Source organism: Staurois parvus, unplaced genomic scaffold, assembly GCF_062004578.1.
Source record: "Staurois parvus isolate SC_StPar_1 unplaced genomic scaffold, SC_StPar_1.0 ptg000019l, whole genome shotgun sequence".
NCBI lineage: Eukaryota > Metazoa > Chordata > Amphibia > Anura > Ranidae > Staurois > Staurois parvus.
Window position 1 is genome coordinate 33,870,159 of NW_028317815.1, and position 16,668 is coordinate 33,886,826.

At 36.8% G+C, this 16,668-nt stretch overlaps 1 protein-coding gene across 26 annotated transcripts in view; it reads right to left on the reverse strand.

Annotated features, from left to right (window-relative positions):
• The window catches only part of CELF2 (CUGBP Elav-like family member 2), a 639,281-nt gene that overhangs the window by 553,685 nt on the left and 68,928 nt on the right, over positions 1–16,668 (reverse strand). For 4 of the 26 annotated variants that reach the window (XM_089686551.1, XM_089686532.1, XM_089686547.1 and 1 more), the window contains exon 1: positions 9,637–9,905. The exons of 20 other annotated variants lie outside the window; for them this stretch is intronic. In XM_089686551.1, the coding sequence (XP_089542677.1) occupies positions 9,637–9,710 (74 nt within the window). In that variant the 5' untranslated portion in view covers positions 9,711–9,905. Of the gene's footprint in view, positions 1–9,636; positions 9,907–16,668 lie in introns of those variants that run through there. 2 more of the 26 variants (XM_089686472.1, XM_089686423.1) reach the window with 1 other exon arrangement.

Genomic DNA, 16,668 nt, shown 5'->3' on the forward strand with positions numbered 1-16,668 from the left:
GAAGAATCATGCTTCTCTCGCAATCCGATGGACATGTCTGGGTTTGACGGTTGCCAGGAGAACTGTACTTGACTGACTGCATTGTGTCAAGTGTAAAGTTTGGTGGAGAGTGGATTATGGTGTGAGGTTGTTTTTCAGGGGTTGGGCTTGGCCCCTTAGTTCCAGTGAAGGGAACTCTAAAGGCGTCAGCATACCAAGGCATTCTGGACAATTTCATGCTCCCAACTTTGTAGGAACAGTTTGGGGATGGCCCCTTCCTGCTCCAACATGACTGCACACCAGTGCACAAAGTGAGGTCTATGCATAAGCAAATTTGGAACCTGACTGACCTGCACAGAGTTTTGACTTCAACATGAGAGAACACCTTTGTGATGACAATTCTTGTCCGACATCAGTGCCTGACCTCACAAATTCACTTTGGGAAGAATGGCCAAATATTCCCATAGACACACTCCTAAACCTTGTGGACAGCCTTCTCAGAAGAGTTGAAGCTGTTATAACTGTAAAGGGTGGGCCAACTCAATATTGAACCCTATGGACCAAGACTGGGATGCCATTAAAGTTCATGTGCATGTAAAGGCAGGCGTCCCAATACTTTTAGCAATATAGTGTACTTCCCAGACTACTTTTTCTGTGCTTACAAAACCTAGTGCACCAATGTGAATGACACCTTAGGCTAGGTTCACACATTACTGTTGAAATGCAATTTTTTAAAAGCACATACTAATTTTTGCACATCAACATGTACCACATCAGACAGTACATTCAAAATGAATAGGCTGTCGCACAGCTCAGCAGTCCAGAAATCAGACCTGGACCTTTTGGCAGTTCATCTCACTGCAATGCACATAGTGGATTACTGCACAGAGCACTGCGGTGCGACTTACCACTGTCGGCAAGGTGAACTGGGGTTTAATTTGGAATTAACAGTAGCACATTGCAACTAGTGTGCAATGTCAACTGTTGTGGTAATGTGCATGGGAACATGCGCATTCCCACAATGCAAAAGTGTGCATGGGGTCCAGGGGCAGACTGACCATTGGAGAACTCGGGCACTTGGTCAGTAGGGGGCCCCATGAGATGTCCCTGGTACCTTTCATAGACTTTTTTGGGTGTGGTTTGAGTGTGGGCGAGGACACAGGGTCCCATGATCCCCTATTGCCCAGGGGCCCCATGAGTTGTCAGTCCGCCCCTAATGGGGCCTTAAAATTCCCAAATATGCATGCAAATGTAAAAAAAAAAAGCAGTGGATGGATACTTTAGAGGAGGTGAGTGTTGGTTCAGGGTAGCATCACTCTGGATGCAATTCAGCAATTTTATTCTCCCCAGAAATATCTGGGATGTGAATCAGGAAACAGTTCACAATTAGGGAAACAAGAAATGTAATAACCTTAGAAGTTGGGGGAGGAGGGATGTGCTTTTCAAGGAACTTGAACTTGAAAGTGAGTATTTTTACCTTTGGAAGGTGTGGCCAAAGTGCTATTATTATCACATGCAATAACAACATGGGCTGTGACAGTTTCAGATGACAGATTAAAGTAGGATAGTTGTAACTAATAGGAGGAGATGTAACGATGGGTAATATAGTTGCCAAGAAAAGTTATTTATGCATAGTTTGGGTGCATTGAAAATTTATAATGATATTAGATCAGGTTCAGGAACATTATATGTTATCTATTATGAAATAATGTTCTAATTTTTTGTTCATAGTATTGTTTATATTTCACATGTATTTAGAGACTTTTTAATGTTCTTTTTCTCCTTGCGTCCATGTGCTTTTCCACTCTCCCACCCAGTAAAGGTTCTCGTTGGTTGTTCACATGATACATTCAGCTATAGGTGTTTTAGGCTTATCTTACATGTAACAATGGACACTAGACAAAGACCCAACATGGCCAGTCAACCATTCCAAGAAAAATGATCAACAAATGATGGTTGATGCTATGCACAGTAAAGTAAAAATCTAGAAAAACGGTCTTTAATTTAAAATTATAATCTCTGGATTAAATGTTTCTTAAAATATTTTTAATGATCATAAGGCGAAATGCTTACATACTGAAAAATTGTGCCTCTCAGGTTGGTTTACACTTGCCAGTTGAAGACTGGTGCTCATCACTGACAAATCATTTACACATTATACACAGATGATGGCACATTGGAAAATATTTGCAGCTTCTTTATTGGCTTATAAAAATTAGTGAAACAATAAACCACGGGAATAAAACCTCTTACATATTTCATGAACACAGGTGCTTAATCATAGAGTAAATCATAATCTCTGGATTACATGTTCCTTTAAGATCTTTAATGTTCAGAAGGAAAAATGCTTGTATGACAGCTTGAACACTTCTAGCACCTATCATTTTTATCCCAATTTTATCTGATACAAGGTGTCAATATATTTAATTATGCAGCAAAAAGAGACATTTGAAAAAAAAAACTATCCACCAACATGCCTATTCTATTTGAAGTTGACTGTATATTCCTTGATTTGTCAATGCAATCTACAACATTGAATAAGTATATTTAAATTGAACTGGCCTGATACTATATTATGCCTCATCCTAGAATTTCAGAGAAACACAAAAACAGTCCAAAACAATTGCTGAATCAAGTGCTCTCAGGTTTGGATGCTTGCATTGTCTGTTGTCTTGCTCACCAATAAGTGTGAAAAAAACCTTGTCCAAGAGCCATGATGGCTTAGGCAGCTTTAATTTCACTGCAATCACAAAGAAGTACAGGTTTGACTGAGGTGGCAGGTAATGTGAATGGATGAACTGTTATGTTTTGTCTTTGTAATCTTCAGAGCAGGTCATGTTTTATTGTCCCCAGGAGAGAGGCATAACTTCAGTAGCTCTTTCTGAATACATGTGAAGATAGTTGTACCTCAATGGTTCTCAATATATAGCCCACAGAGCGATGGATTCTACCAAGTGCTCCTCTGGTATGTGTGCTAACTGATAGCTCCTCTTGTGTATACTTACACCCCTAATAAACTATAACTATGTCTAATAATAATAATAATAATAATTAGAACATATATAGTATATTCAATTTATTTCCTGAAACACCTGAAACATGAAGGTGCCATCTAAAGATCATTTTAATAAACCATAGTACCCCTTGTACCTGTCATATGTATACCAAAAGACACACATGCCACAGAAAAAGCCTAGAATACTACCTGTAAACATACACTCACTGGACACTTTATTAGGTACACCTTGCTAGTACCGGGTTGGACCCCCTTTGCCTTTAGTACTGCCTTATTCTTCGTGGCATAGATGTAGCAAGGTGTTGGAAACATTCCTCAGAGATTCTGGTCCATATTGACATTAATTACTGTTGCCTTTCTATCATCTCAAACAAGTCTGCCCATTCTCCGATGACCTCTGACATTAACAAGGCATTTTCTCTCACACAACTGCCGCTCACTGGATATTTTCTCTTTTCGAAACATTCTCTGTAAACCCTAGAGATGGTTGTGCGTGCAAATCCCAGTAGATCAGCAGTTTTTTAAATACTCAGACCAGTCTGTGTGGCACCAACAACCAGGCCACATTCAAAGTCACTTAAATCCCCTTTCTTACCCATTCTGATGCTCAGTTTGAATTCAGCAAGTCATCTTCACCATGTCTAGATTCCTAAATGCATTGAGTTGCTGCCATGTGATTGGCGGATTAGCTATTTGTGTTATCAATCAATTGAACAGGTGTACCTAATAAAGTGGCAGGTGAGTGTATAACCTATTATATGCATATTATAAAATAACTATTAAAAATAACCAAACTGTTGTTTTCCTTTCATTCGTGAATCATAAAACCATACTACTACTGAACAGTAGGTATGTCATTGCTACAAATTAGTTTGTTTAGAACCACAGCTAGGAGGTGAAAATTTATGTACTGTCTCCATAGGCTATTAAGAGTACTCTGTATAACATTTAAATTGTTTTCAGAAGGCAGTGACATTTCTACTGAATTATCATGTCACATTATATGTAAGCTTATCTTCAGTTTGTACTAGTCCGATTGACTTAGTAGGTTAGTACTTGAGTTGGCAAACAAGCATAAATCATTTCCTATAACATCATGTTATCTACAGATAAAACTGTAACACTGAATTCAAGAGTGAATGAGCAGATAAGAGGGCTCAAAGTAAATGATCATACAGCACTGACACAGACATCTAACCACACAGAGAGGTAGGATGGTGCATAATATGAAAGATGTTGGCAACATAAATAAAAATTGCATTATTACTTCAATTGCTGGAAATAACTTTAGGACACCTCATTTTGGCAGAATAGTAATTAGGAAAATCACGGAGCTTATATATGCTATGCATTGGAAAAACAAAGATAACCCCATGGTTCAAAGTATATGGGAGCTTGTAAAGAATATACTGAGGATTGTAAGTGAATGCATGTAAGAAGAAACCCAGTAAGAATAACTAACAGGGCTGTCTTGAGAAGCATCTTTATAGGATCGTTAACCGAAGAAAGTCTCCCACAGTTTTATTAAGTTAAAGAAAAATAAGCAGTGCCCTTATAAGTTCTAAGCAATGAAAACTGTAACTGGTTTATATGGGATGTCTTAAAATGGTATAAAAAGATCAAGAAGAAAGCAAATTTGAAATCAGAGGAAAAGGGGAGGATAGACTGCGTTTTGGGGGGAGCATTCCCATTTACTATTGAAATTAAGAGATTATATGGTTGGATGAAGAAATCAAATTTATATTTGTGGATATTCAAGACCCAAGACTATATTCAGGCAGAAGTAGTTTAACAGACATAGTCAAGTAGTTTTAGAAAAAGGTGCCACCAGGTCAAACGATTTCTCTATGCCATTATCCAATTTCTATGTTTTTATAGCTCTCTTTGCCTTCACTACTTATTTTGGTGCTTATGGATTTTTTTGTGTCTAGGAATCAATATTCAAGCAGTACTGAGAAAGCTGCTTATAAGGGCTTGTTATGGAGAATAAATGAAACTAGGAATGATGGGAATGTGATTTCTCAAGTGTTCAAGCTATGTTTATTTTCAGTATTATGGAAAACCATCAAACTCTTTGGAAGGCAAGGGCAAGAACAAGGAGCAGTATCCATACTGACCAGTCAAAATCCATTTTTCCTGGCCTGGCTTCCATTACGTAAATTCTGGTGGGTTGCTATTGGTTACTGAATGTTGCACTTTGCGCTCTGTTTTTTGCACTGTTCTATAAAGCTTTCATATCACTGAATTCCTGCCGAGGAGGAGAATGAAATGTGTGATATCAAGCGCATTAGAATTCAAGTTCATTATTTTTACTGTAATTGGTCTAAATTCCCAAACTCTGCATGAAAACAGGCAGTATATACCCTTTCTTGATATAATGGTGTTGAATATTTGCTATCTAGGTTTTGGAGTAGTGCGAGTAGCACCAAGGACCAATGGCCATTGGAAATCTTCTTTGTTTTGTTTTAGAAATCTGCGGAGAAATAAACTGAAGCCCAATGTCTTTTTTTATGAACCTGTTCTTCGTAATAAAGATTCAAGCACAGCTCTGAGGGTAGATTATTTTTCATAGAGTTTTTACTCCTCATAGAAACAGCTGCATGCAGTATCGGATAATTCACATTACTAGGAAGTTAAAATGCCTAAATATCCCCTACCTTGCCACAGTACTCTCCGTACTGCTGAAAGGCTATTTGGTTCTTAGAACTTCGGTGGTTTTACAAGTGAACACCTGCAAAATTTGAAGTCCAACATTTTTTATGCCTACTTAGCAATATAGCAAAAACAAACAGACATTACAGAGAACCGTATCTGCTGCAATTCATTAGAGCCTCTGCTCAGCCATAAGCAGATGTTTTACCCTATTGCAGTTTTCATGTTTGCTTTAAAATGCTTCAGCAAAGAAAAACTAAAGAACTTTCACAATATCAAGATATAGCATTCAAAACTCACTTGTAAGCCACATTAAAATATATGCTGAGTAAACACAAAAGTTAGGTAGCTCATACCCAGTGTTGGCCACACACAGAGTATTTGATTTCCCTGATTAAGTCTTGTGATCAATGAACATAAACTATTCAAGGTTTATCTAGAAGCACCAGGAAACAAATGTGCTCCAGTGAAAGGCAATCTCCCATGTACTGTAGTATTATACTTCCATTATACTGCCATTAGACTTTCAAACGCCAAAGTCAACTATGTATGTTTGTGTGTGTGTGTATATATAATATATATATATATATATATATATATATATATATGTGTTTAGTGTATTTTTTTTTAACAGAAACACTTGTTGAATGTGTGATTAAGATACATAGATAGAGTCGGCATACATTACGGTACTCCGCTCTAAAATTTTTCATATAGAAGGCTATGCGCGAAGGCCAAGGTGCACTTAATTCATGTTATATACCACTTGCTACCCATTGCAAATTACATTTTATCCAGATGACAAATGCTGTCAACAGCAGATGACCCAGAGAAGCTACAATTAATCTCTAAACCCTTTCACTCATAACCAGATGCAGCTTACACTTACAAATATAATAGCACATTAAGATGTACTGTCCTGCCAATTTATGAATGGGAATCAATGCAAACAACTGTAGAGCAAGCGTCCAGAATTACAAGCACAGCAGACATCAGAGAAAGACAAGAATTCCACCAATACATATTTATTTCAGTTTTATGGACAAATGATAGCTGCTTCAAATTTAGTCAGTGCAGTTATGTGTCTGGATGACAAATGAAGCATTCCGAGAAGCTATACATCTTCCAAGCTTTTCAGATCATCCGCAAAGTGTAATATTCACATTAGCTTTAGGACAACTTCTTTACCGAGCCTTGTTTTAAATGGCAACTTTGATTACAAGTCCTCAGGAGTGGAAACTACAGTTTTAAATTAAATAGTAAACCTTTATTGAAGGTACCTATACGTTAAAAAGAGTGTTATAATAAATCCACATGAGCGACTTCATGCAATCCTAATTCTAAATATGTCAACTATTGTGTATCATACATTGCATACTATATTTACATAAGTGTATGCTTATGACTTCAGCTAGATTCTTTGTGCGTGTGCGTTTTAGATGTTTGATTCCCATGTGGGGTTTAACAGCACTACTTCAAGACTAGCCAACCGGCCATAGGGCTTCCATGTTAAGCCAATCTCTATGATTTACAGCATTGCTAAAAATATACTAATAAGCTAAAGTTTTCTGGTTTTTGTTTTTTTTTAGCAAAACTACCTGTATGTGTTTACTTTCTGCATTTATTGATTGTTGTTATTATGACAGATCACTTTTGAATGTCACAGAGTATAAAAAGTCACCCATACAAACTGAATATTGGTATTAATAAAAGGAAGCGTTGCAAACAAAAGCAAGGATTATGATGTACCACTGATATTCCCACATTGTACACCAGACATAAAACCTTTAATAATGATATCCCTGTCATCTCACATAACATCAAACATAGCATATTCCCTTTTTACCAACCATTATAACGGTTTGCCGAAAAAAAAGTAACTGTCCTTAACAAGCCTGCCAAATGCATTCAACAGTTAAAGCTAGTGTAACCAGTTTGGTAACTCTCTGAATGATGTTAACCCTCTGCTCATTCTTTTACTGTACGCTTGCTCATGTCATTTACTAATGGCATGCAATGATGGAAATCATGATAATCTGTAAAAACAATCCCAGTGTAGCCAACACAAGTCAAATAACTCTCATACACTAGAAGTACAGTTTTGATGTTGGGTCATAGATCATCTTCAGATTCCAAGCTGTTTACACAGATAATGATCATATTACAGCCTCCAGCGCTAAAAAACAAGCAATCTGCATCATTTCCCAAGAATTTATTTTCCACCGAAAAAAAAAATTGAAAATTGAAAAAAAAACCCCTTAAAATAGCTGCACTTGATTTTGCAAGCACACGCTGAACCTTTCCTAGAACTTTGAACTCAAGGCGCTTGTAGTTGTACAGTATTTATTTCACCTGTGTAAGACCAGATGATGAAAACACAATGAAGTGTTACAGTGAAAGACAATACTCAGCATGACCTAATGTTCACCTCCATGCACCTCAAGTGTGTAATTATTTATGAAGTTAACCCCTTCTTGGCCAGGGGCTTGGCACTGTAGGGAAATAGTTGGCCTTCCTAGGGACAATACGAAAGCTTTCTCTTGGCTCCTATCAGGTTATGAATGGTCCTCGTGTCCTGTGCATCACATGCTTATCATTTTTGAAGGCACAGCTACATTCGTCGACCTCGACCCCCGTCACTGCTCTCTATGAGCTCATGTTATTAAACAGGCAATTTAGTAAACAGTACTATATAGGACATACTGTGTATGATACAAGTTGGCTAACACATAAAAGGCTTATGCTCCCCAACCCCCTATGGCTCAACAGCTTAAACAATAGACTAGTATTGAATCTCTCCACTCAAAGGCTCCTCTTCTAATGTGCTTAGGAAAGCAGCAAGCACCAGTGGGGAAAGTTTTGCTGCCAGTAAAATTGATCATAAAACTTGGAATGGCCCTTCGTAGGGTTTACAAAAAGACATAAAGATGAATCATGGCTGTCACTTATTAGAACATAACGCCTGCTTATATTTATAGTTGCCATTTTAACCCTTCAGTCTGCGTCCGCTTTGCAACATTTTAAGGTTTGCGGTAACTCCATACCGCGCAAGCATGTCTGTAAAGACTTTATGAGAGTTAACAGATGTGGATGCGTTCGTGTGGCTTTATACAAATGTTTGCAATTATTTCTCTTGGCATGAAAATAATATTTATTAGTACCATAAGTTTTGAAACAATGCCGATGTCGCAACGGCAAAAACAGCTAAAAGTCGTCATGTAAATATTTATTCCCGTAAACATTAATGACAGATTCATGTTGTCTTGTGACAATAAAAAAGGGCTGTCACATTCCGATGTAAATCCCCACTTAGCTTATGAGATCCCATAACAGCGTCACTCTAGTTGTAGTCACAGATCCGCTTCCAGAAGGACATTGGGGAAACTATCGTAGATTTTCACCTTTATAGGAATATGACATGACTTGAGCATGAGGTTTTAATAGCATGTGCTGTCCTAATCTTTATCTCCGTAGCCAATCATAAGGTGGAAAAATCCCAGTGTATCTCATTGGATTAAACTGCGTTACTGGCATCCACAAGCATCATCTCTAGCAGGACTGGAGCACAATAAAAAAAAAAAAATGTGTTGTAATTCAGGGCACTGGTGGAAGCACTAAGATTAATGTCATTTCCCACAGCGTCGAAAGAGAAAGTGGAATAAAAAAAAAAAAAAAAAAATCCAGCCCTTTTCCTTGCTCGCTTTATCAGATCAGCACATTCCTTATGAAAATTAGCAACACATCATTAAGAAATTCAAAGTGATTGCAAATGCATGACTTATGCAGGGTGAAGTGGAGATGTCTGAAAGCACAAATCACTCCCTAAAAACTCTGTAGCCTGGAGCAACTACAGGATGAGAGATGGCTTTTTTTTTTTTTTTTTTTAATTCTCCCTCTACTCTCTTGTCGCTGTACACACAAGAACAATGTGGCATTAATGCAGCATGGCACAGTTCTAGATCTGTCAGATAAACTGGCTCTGTACTTACATTCTGTCAGAAACTAGCAAACGGCTATCGACCATCATATCAGGAAGAAAATCCAGCTTGAATGAAGAAGTCATGTTCTTGCTTCTGCACGCCGTTCTGCTCTGGCAAATAAGAATGTTTCTCTGCTTGTCTGATTCAACAACAGTGTTGGCCAAGAGACAGGCAGGGACAGGTGCGGGAGGCCTCCCCAAGGCAGCAGCCAGAGCCGGCAGTTGTCACATTCTCTCCCCCTCTTGTTTTCCTCCAATCCCTTCTGAAATCTACTGCTGAGGCAACTGTCTATAGAGGACCAGGTGCTGAAAGCAGAGGCGGAGCTCCCTTCCTACTGCAGCTTCATTTAACCCCTCCATGGCTCCCATCCTTTTATCACCAGTGCATTAAGACTTCCACTTCATTACACAAGTGTGGAGGCCCTATAGGAGAGCAGTGCATGCAGAAAAGGAGCTGTACATGGCACTGCAGAGGCTAACACGTATGTTCTGTGCAACCGGCAGAGTTAACCCTTTCAGCTACACCGGCCCACTGTTCATCTGCTCTAAGTTATACCATGGCTCCTTAACTAGTTCGCTCCTTTAAAGACCACATTATCAAGTTACCAGTAAGACTGGTCGCACGGGCTATAAATACGTGTTGCAATAAAAATGAGACTGTACATTCCTTTATGTTTATGAAGTATCTCCTAGATTGTAAGCTCCAAGGAGCAGGGCCCTCCTAACCCTCTTGTATTGAACTGTATTGTCTCTCGTTATATTGTAAAGCGCTGAGCAAACTGTTGGCACTATATAAATCCTGTATAATAATAATAATAATATTGATTATTACTATCTTACTATATTAATAATAAATATCACCAACATTTCTGGTAGGGCTGCATAAACTGTTTGCACAGGGTGCAAAGAAGTAGGGTAACAAAAATGTAATTTATCACTTTATACATAAAAATTAAGGATTAATATTAATAAATATCACCAACATTTCCTGCAGCGCTGTATAAACTGTTTGCACAGGCTGCGAAGAAGTATGGTAACAAAACTGTAATTTATCACTTTATACATAAAAAGTATGGATTATTATTAATATTAATAAATATCACCAACATTACATTTCCTGTAGCGCTGTATAAACTGTTTGCACAGGCTGCGAAGAAGTATGGTAACAAAAATGTAATTTATCACTTTATACATAAAAAGTATGGATTATTATTATTTTATTAAATATCACCAACATTTCCTGTAGCGCTGTATAAACTGTTTGCACAGGCTGCGAAGAAGTATGGTAACAAAAATGTAATTTATCACTTTATACATAAAAAGTATGGATTATTAATATCAATAAATACCATCAACATTTCCTGTAATGCTGTATAGTGTTTTGCACAGGGTGCGAAGAAGTGTGGCAACAAAAATTTAACTCTATATCACTATATACATAATAAGCATGGATTATTATTATTAATAAATATCACCAACATTTCCTGTAGCGCTGTACAAACTGTTTGCACAGGGTGCGAAGAACTGTGGTAACAAAAATGTAACTCTATATCACTATATACATAATAAGTATGGATTATTATTATTAATAAATATCACCATTTCCTGTAGCGCTGTACAAACTGTTTGCACAAGGTGCGAAGAACTGTGGTAACAAAAATGTAACTCTATATCACTTTATACATAAAAAATATTGATTATGATCATTATTATTAACAATAAATATCACCAACATTTCCTGTAATGCTGTATAGTGTTTTGCACAGGGTGCAAAGAAGTGTGGTAACAAAAATGTAACTATCACTTTATACATAAAAAGTATGGATTATTATTATTAGTATTATTATTAATAATAAATATCACCAACATTTCCTGTAGCGCTGTATAAACTGTTTGCACAGGGTGCGAAGAAGTGTGGTAACAAAAATGAAACTCTATATCACTTTATCCATAAAAAGTATTGATTAAGATTAATATTATAACAAAAATGTAACGCTATATCACTTTATACATAAAAAGTATGGATTATTATTAATATTAATAAATATCACCAACATTTCCTGTATTGATTATTATTATCGTTACTATATTATTAATAAATAAATATTAATCATAAATATCACCAACATTTCCTGTAGCGCTGTATAAACTGCACAAGGTGCGAAGAAGTGTGGTAACAAAAATGTAACTCTATATCACTTTATACATAAAAAGTATGGATTAATATTAAGTACATTCCTTTATGTTTATGAAGTATTGATTATTATCATCTTTACTATATCAATAATAAATATCACCAACATTTCCTGTACCGCTGTATAGTGTGCAAAGAAATGTGGTAACATAAATGTAACTCTATATCACGTTATACATAAAAAGTATCAATTATTATTAATATTAAGCTCTAACTAGCAGGGCCCTTTGTTTCCTCTTGTACCAAATTGTATAGTGACTATAACGTTTACCTTCATTTTGTAAAGTGCTGCGCAAACTGTTGGCGCTATATAAATCCTGTATAATAATAATAATATAATAATATTAATAAATATCAACAACATTGTCTGTAACGCTGTATAGTGTTTTGCACAGAGTGCAAAAAGCGTTGTAACAAAAGTATAGGTTATTATTAATATTAATAAATATCACCAACATTGTCTGTAATGCTGTATAATGTGTATTGCACAAAGTGCAAAGAAGCGTTGTAACAAAAATGTAACTCTATATCACTTTACACCCTGGTCACACTAGGTGCGACTGCATGCGATTTGCATGTCATGCGACTTACAAATAGTATGCCAAGTTTCACCCTATTGTCCACAATTACAGGGGTCAATTCAGTGCGGATTCGATTTGGTCAGAGCCACACCAATTTCTAAAGTAGTACATGTACTACTTTTGGTGCGATTTGCATAGACATCTGTGTCAGATGCCTTACAAATCGCACCTGAAATCGGCATGTCCCCCGACTTTGAAATCATGCGACTTCACTGTAAGTAGTACAATTTCAAAGTCGGCTTGATGTGACCAGGGTGATATACATAAAAAGTATGGATTATTATTAATATTACTAAATAGCACCAACATTGTCTGTAACGCTGTACAAAGTGTTTTGCACAAGGTGCAAAGAAATGTAGTAAGAAAAAGTTTACTCTATATCACTTTATGCATAAAAAGTATGGATTATTATTACTATTAAATATTTGAATCCCAACCATGGCACCACCTGCCTGGAGTTTGCATGTTCTCCCTGTGTTTGCGTGGGTTTCCTCTGGGTTCTCCGGTTTCCTCCCACATTCCAAAGACATGCTGCTAGGTTAATTGGCTCCTGTCTAAATTGGTCCTAGTATGTGTATGTATGAATGTGAGTTAGGGATCTTAGATTGCTCGCCCCTTGAGGGTTAGGGACTGATGTGAATGTACAATATATATGTAAAGCACTGTGTAAATTGATGGCACTATATAAGTACCTAAAATAAATAAAAAATAAAATATCACCAACATTGTAAAGCTGTATAAAGTGTTTTGCACAAGGTGCAAAGAAGTGTTATAACAAAAATGTAGCTGTATATTACTTTATGCATATAAAATATTGATTATTATTAATATTAGTAAACATCACCAACATTTCCTGTGGCACTGTATAAAGTGTTTGCACAGGATGCAAATTAGTGTTGTGACAACAATGTAACTGTATATCACTTTATACATAAAAAGTATAGCTTATTATTAATATTAATAAATATCACCAATATTTTCAGTAGTGCTGTATAAAGTGTTTGCAAAGGCAATAAATAAGTGTTGTAGCAAAAATGGAACTGTATTTTACATGATGCATATCAAATATTGATTAATATTAATAAATATCACCAACATTTGCTGTAGCACTGCAGAAAGTATTTACACAGGGTACAAATAAGTTTTGTAACAACATTGTAACGGTATGTTACTTTATACATATAAAGTGATGATGATTGTGATGATGATTATTATTACAATGAATATAAATATCACCAACATTTTCTGTACCACTGCATAAAGTGTTTGCGTAGGGTACAGATAAGTTTTGTAACACAAATGTTACTGTATGTTACTTTATAAAGTATTGATGATGATGAATAGTATTAATATTATTATTATTGATTATTATCTGTATTAATAATAATAATAAATAGCGTCAACATTTTTCTGTATCACTATATAACATGTTTGCAAAGGATGTAAGTAAGTGTTCTAACACATTGTGCCTGTACAGTAGTTTATATATAGGAAGCAATTATTATTAACTATTTGTGTTCATTTAAAGACCACATCGTCAAGTTACCAGTAAGACTGTATGCACAGGCTATAAATAAGTATTGTAACAAAAATGTAACTGCACATTAATGTATGCATATAAAGTGTATTTAATGATATTATTATTATGAATACATTTTTTGTAGCGCTATACAAAGTGTTTGCAAAGGCTATAAATAAGTGTAATTAAAATGTAACTGTACATTGCTTCATACATATAAAATATTTATTATTATTGTGTTTATTATTATTAACAAATAACACCAACATGTTCTGTAGCACTGTATAAAGTGTTAGCAAAGGCTCTAAATAAGCGCTGTAACACCTGCACCTATACGCTAGTTTATATAAAGGAGATATCTGTTATTATCATGATTATTTTAATAACTATTATTATTAACTATTTGAGTTAATTTAAAGCCCATATTATCAAGTTTCCAGTAGGACCGTTTGCACAGGCTATAAATAAGTGTTGTAGGAAGTATGTATTATTAATTTTTTTTATTATTATTATTATTAACTATTTGTGTTCATTTAAAGCTCAACTTCGGGGGGAAAAAAAATACTCCCTTGAAGTAGGGCAGCTCCCACACTGCAATGGTTAAATGATCTTTTAGGTCTAGGGGATGGGAACAGCAGTTTTACGTACCCAATCCTTCACACCCCTTCAGTTGGAACTCCCCAACGCTCCAGCGGTGGCCTGTTCCCCAGCATCCTCAACATCCAGTGCAAGTATATGGATCCTGCATTGGTCTTAATAATGTCAGAGGAACTGCGACCACCAGGGCATAGGGAGAAGAGGCTGGGGGACTGGTTTTACAGCACAGAGGAGCCTGCAGGAGCAGAGGATCAGGAAAAAGCAACATTTCTTTTCTTATTCCCCTAGACCAAAATGAGCATTTAACCCTTGCAGTGCAGGGGCAGCCCCACTGCAAGGGAGGATTTTAAACTTTCTGCTTTAACCACTTGCCCTTCAGAGGATTTACCCCCCTTCCTGACCAGGCCATTTTTTGCAATACGGCGCTGCGTTACTTTAATTGACAATTGTGCAGTCATGCAACGTTGCACCCAAATTAAAATGTATGCTCTCTACCTGGAAATACATAATCACGTATATATATACACGTGATTTTGAGCAGCCCTGCCAACCTGTAGCAGTAGTTCTGCTGTAGGGCGCTCAGGAAGTGGTTAAAGACCATATTATAAGTACGACTGTTTTCATATTGGTTATGAATAATACTAGCCATATACTGATTGAAATTCAGTAGGTTCACCAAGGACTGGCCACATTTCAGTCAGTGTATGGCAGTCCCTGCTTGACAGAAATTGATTGTTGGATTGGCAAAGGGATATATTGGAAATATTTCCATCGATCAGTGGATACAGACAATGATCAGTGCATTCTGATAGGGGTTTGGGGAATGGGGGGAATTCCTCCATCTACCTCTTTTGTGTGGATGGAGGAATCTGTGTATTTTGCAAGTGAAGACGCACAGGTATAGAAATATGACGCACACACATATATTAATGCAAAAAGAGCTTGTGCTTAAGCCTTGCATTTTGTGTTGTTGTTTCAATGAGTGTATGTATATGTGTGTGTAGGTGTATGTGTGGGTGTGCACATACGCATAGATGTTTACCTACGTGCAAAGTGCACTGAGAGCCATTTTAAACATTTCGACTTTAAACTGAAGACAATTTTTTTTATATGCCTGTACACACTTGACAATAAAGCTGATTCTGATTCTTATAGCAGCCAGCACATAGAAGAAACTCTGTATACTTAACATGTATATAGAATTATTACCCTGCATTGCTATAAGCGGATACATAGCTAAATCCCTAGTGTGATAATAGGACTGAATACACACTGGTGCCAATGGGTAGTGCTTGGTGTTTAACATTTGTAAAGTAAAGATTAGTAAAGCAGGGAATGATGTCAGTAGAGTCATATAACATTAGAAATGGCATCAATATTGTAAAACATAAATACATAAATAAGCAAAACACTGTTTTGAGTAATTTTTAGTCACCGCACTGCAATATTTCTGTGCTCAGTTCTTCTGGAAAAGGCAAGGGTGCAGCAGGTGCGGCTGTCAATCATTCTATGGCAGGGCAGAACAGTGGGGTATATCGGCCTGGGATGTCATAGGCTAATAATAGGACTGCAGACACCCAGTATGTTGGCACAGCACTCTGCTGGTCTCAGTCTGGGAAAGGACATGCATGCTGACAACTCTACCTTGCAGTCCACGGTTAGCGTTGTCAGCCCAACACAGAAAGCAATGTTTGGCGGAAGGTAGTGGCAGGATCACCAGATATTCATTAGCTATTCACAATGGCAATGATAAGAACACAGAATATGTGATACCTAAAGTTCATCTAAATCTTATTGCAGCTTATCAGCCCTTAAGCGCTACAGAAGGTAGTGGCAGGATCACCAGATATTTATTAGCTATTCATAATGTCAATGATAGGAACACAGCAAATATGATACCTAAAGCTCATCTAAATCTTATTGCAGTTTATCAGCCCTTAAAGCACCGTTCACATCTCATGCTTTGGGACCGCTGGCAGAATCTCTGCAATTCTGCCTGCGATCCCAAATCGCATGGCAATTGCAGCACAACACACTGTGCGCATTTGGGTGCCATTATGGCACACCAAACGAGATGCAAATTTTCCGAAATTGTCACAAGATAGGATCACAAAGAAATGGTGACAAAATCCACAAATCGTACAAAGCTTG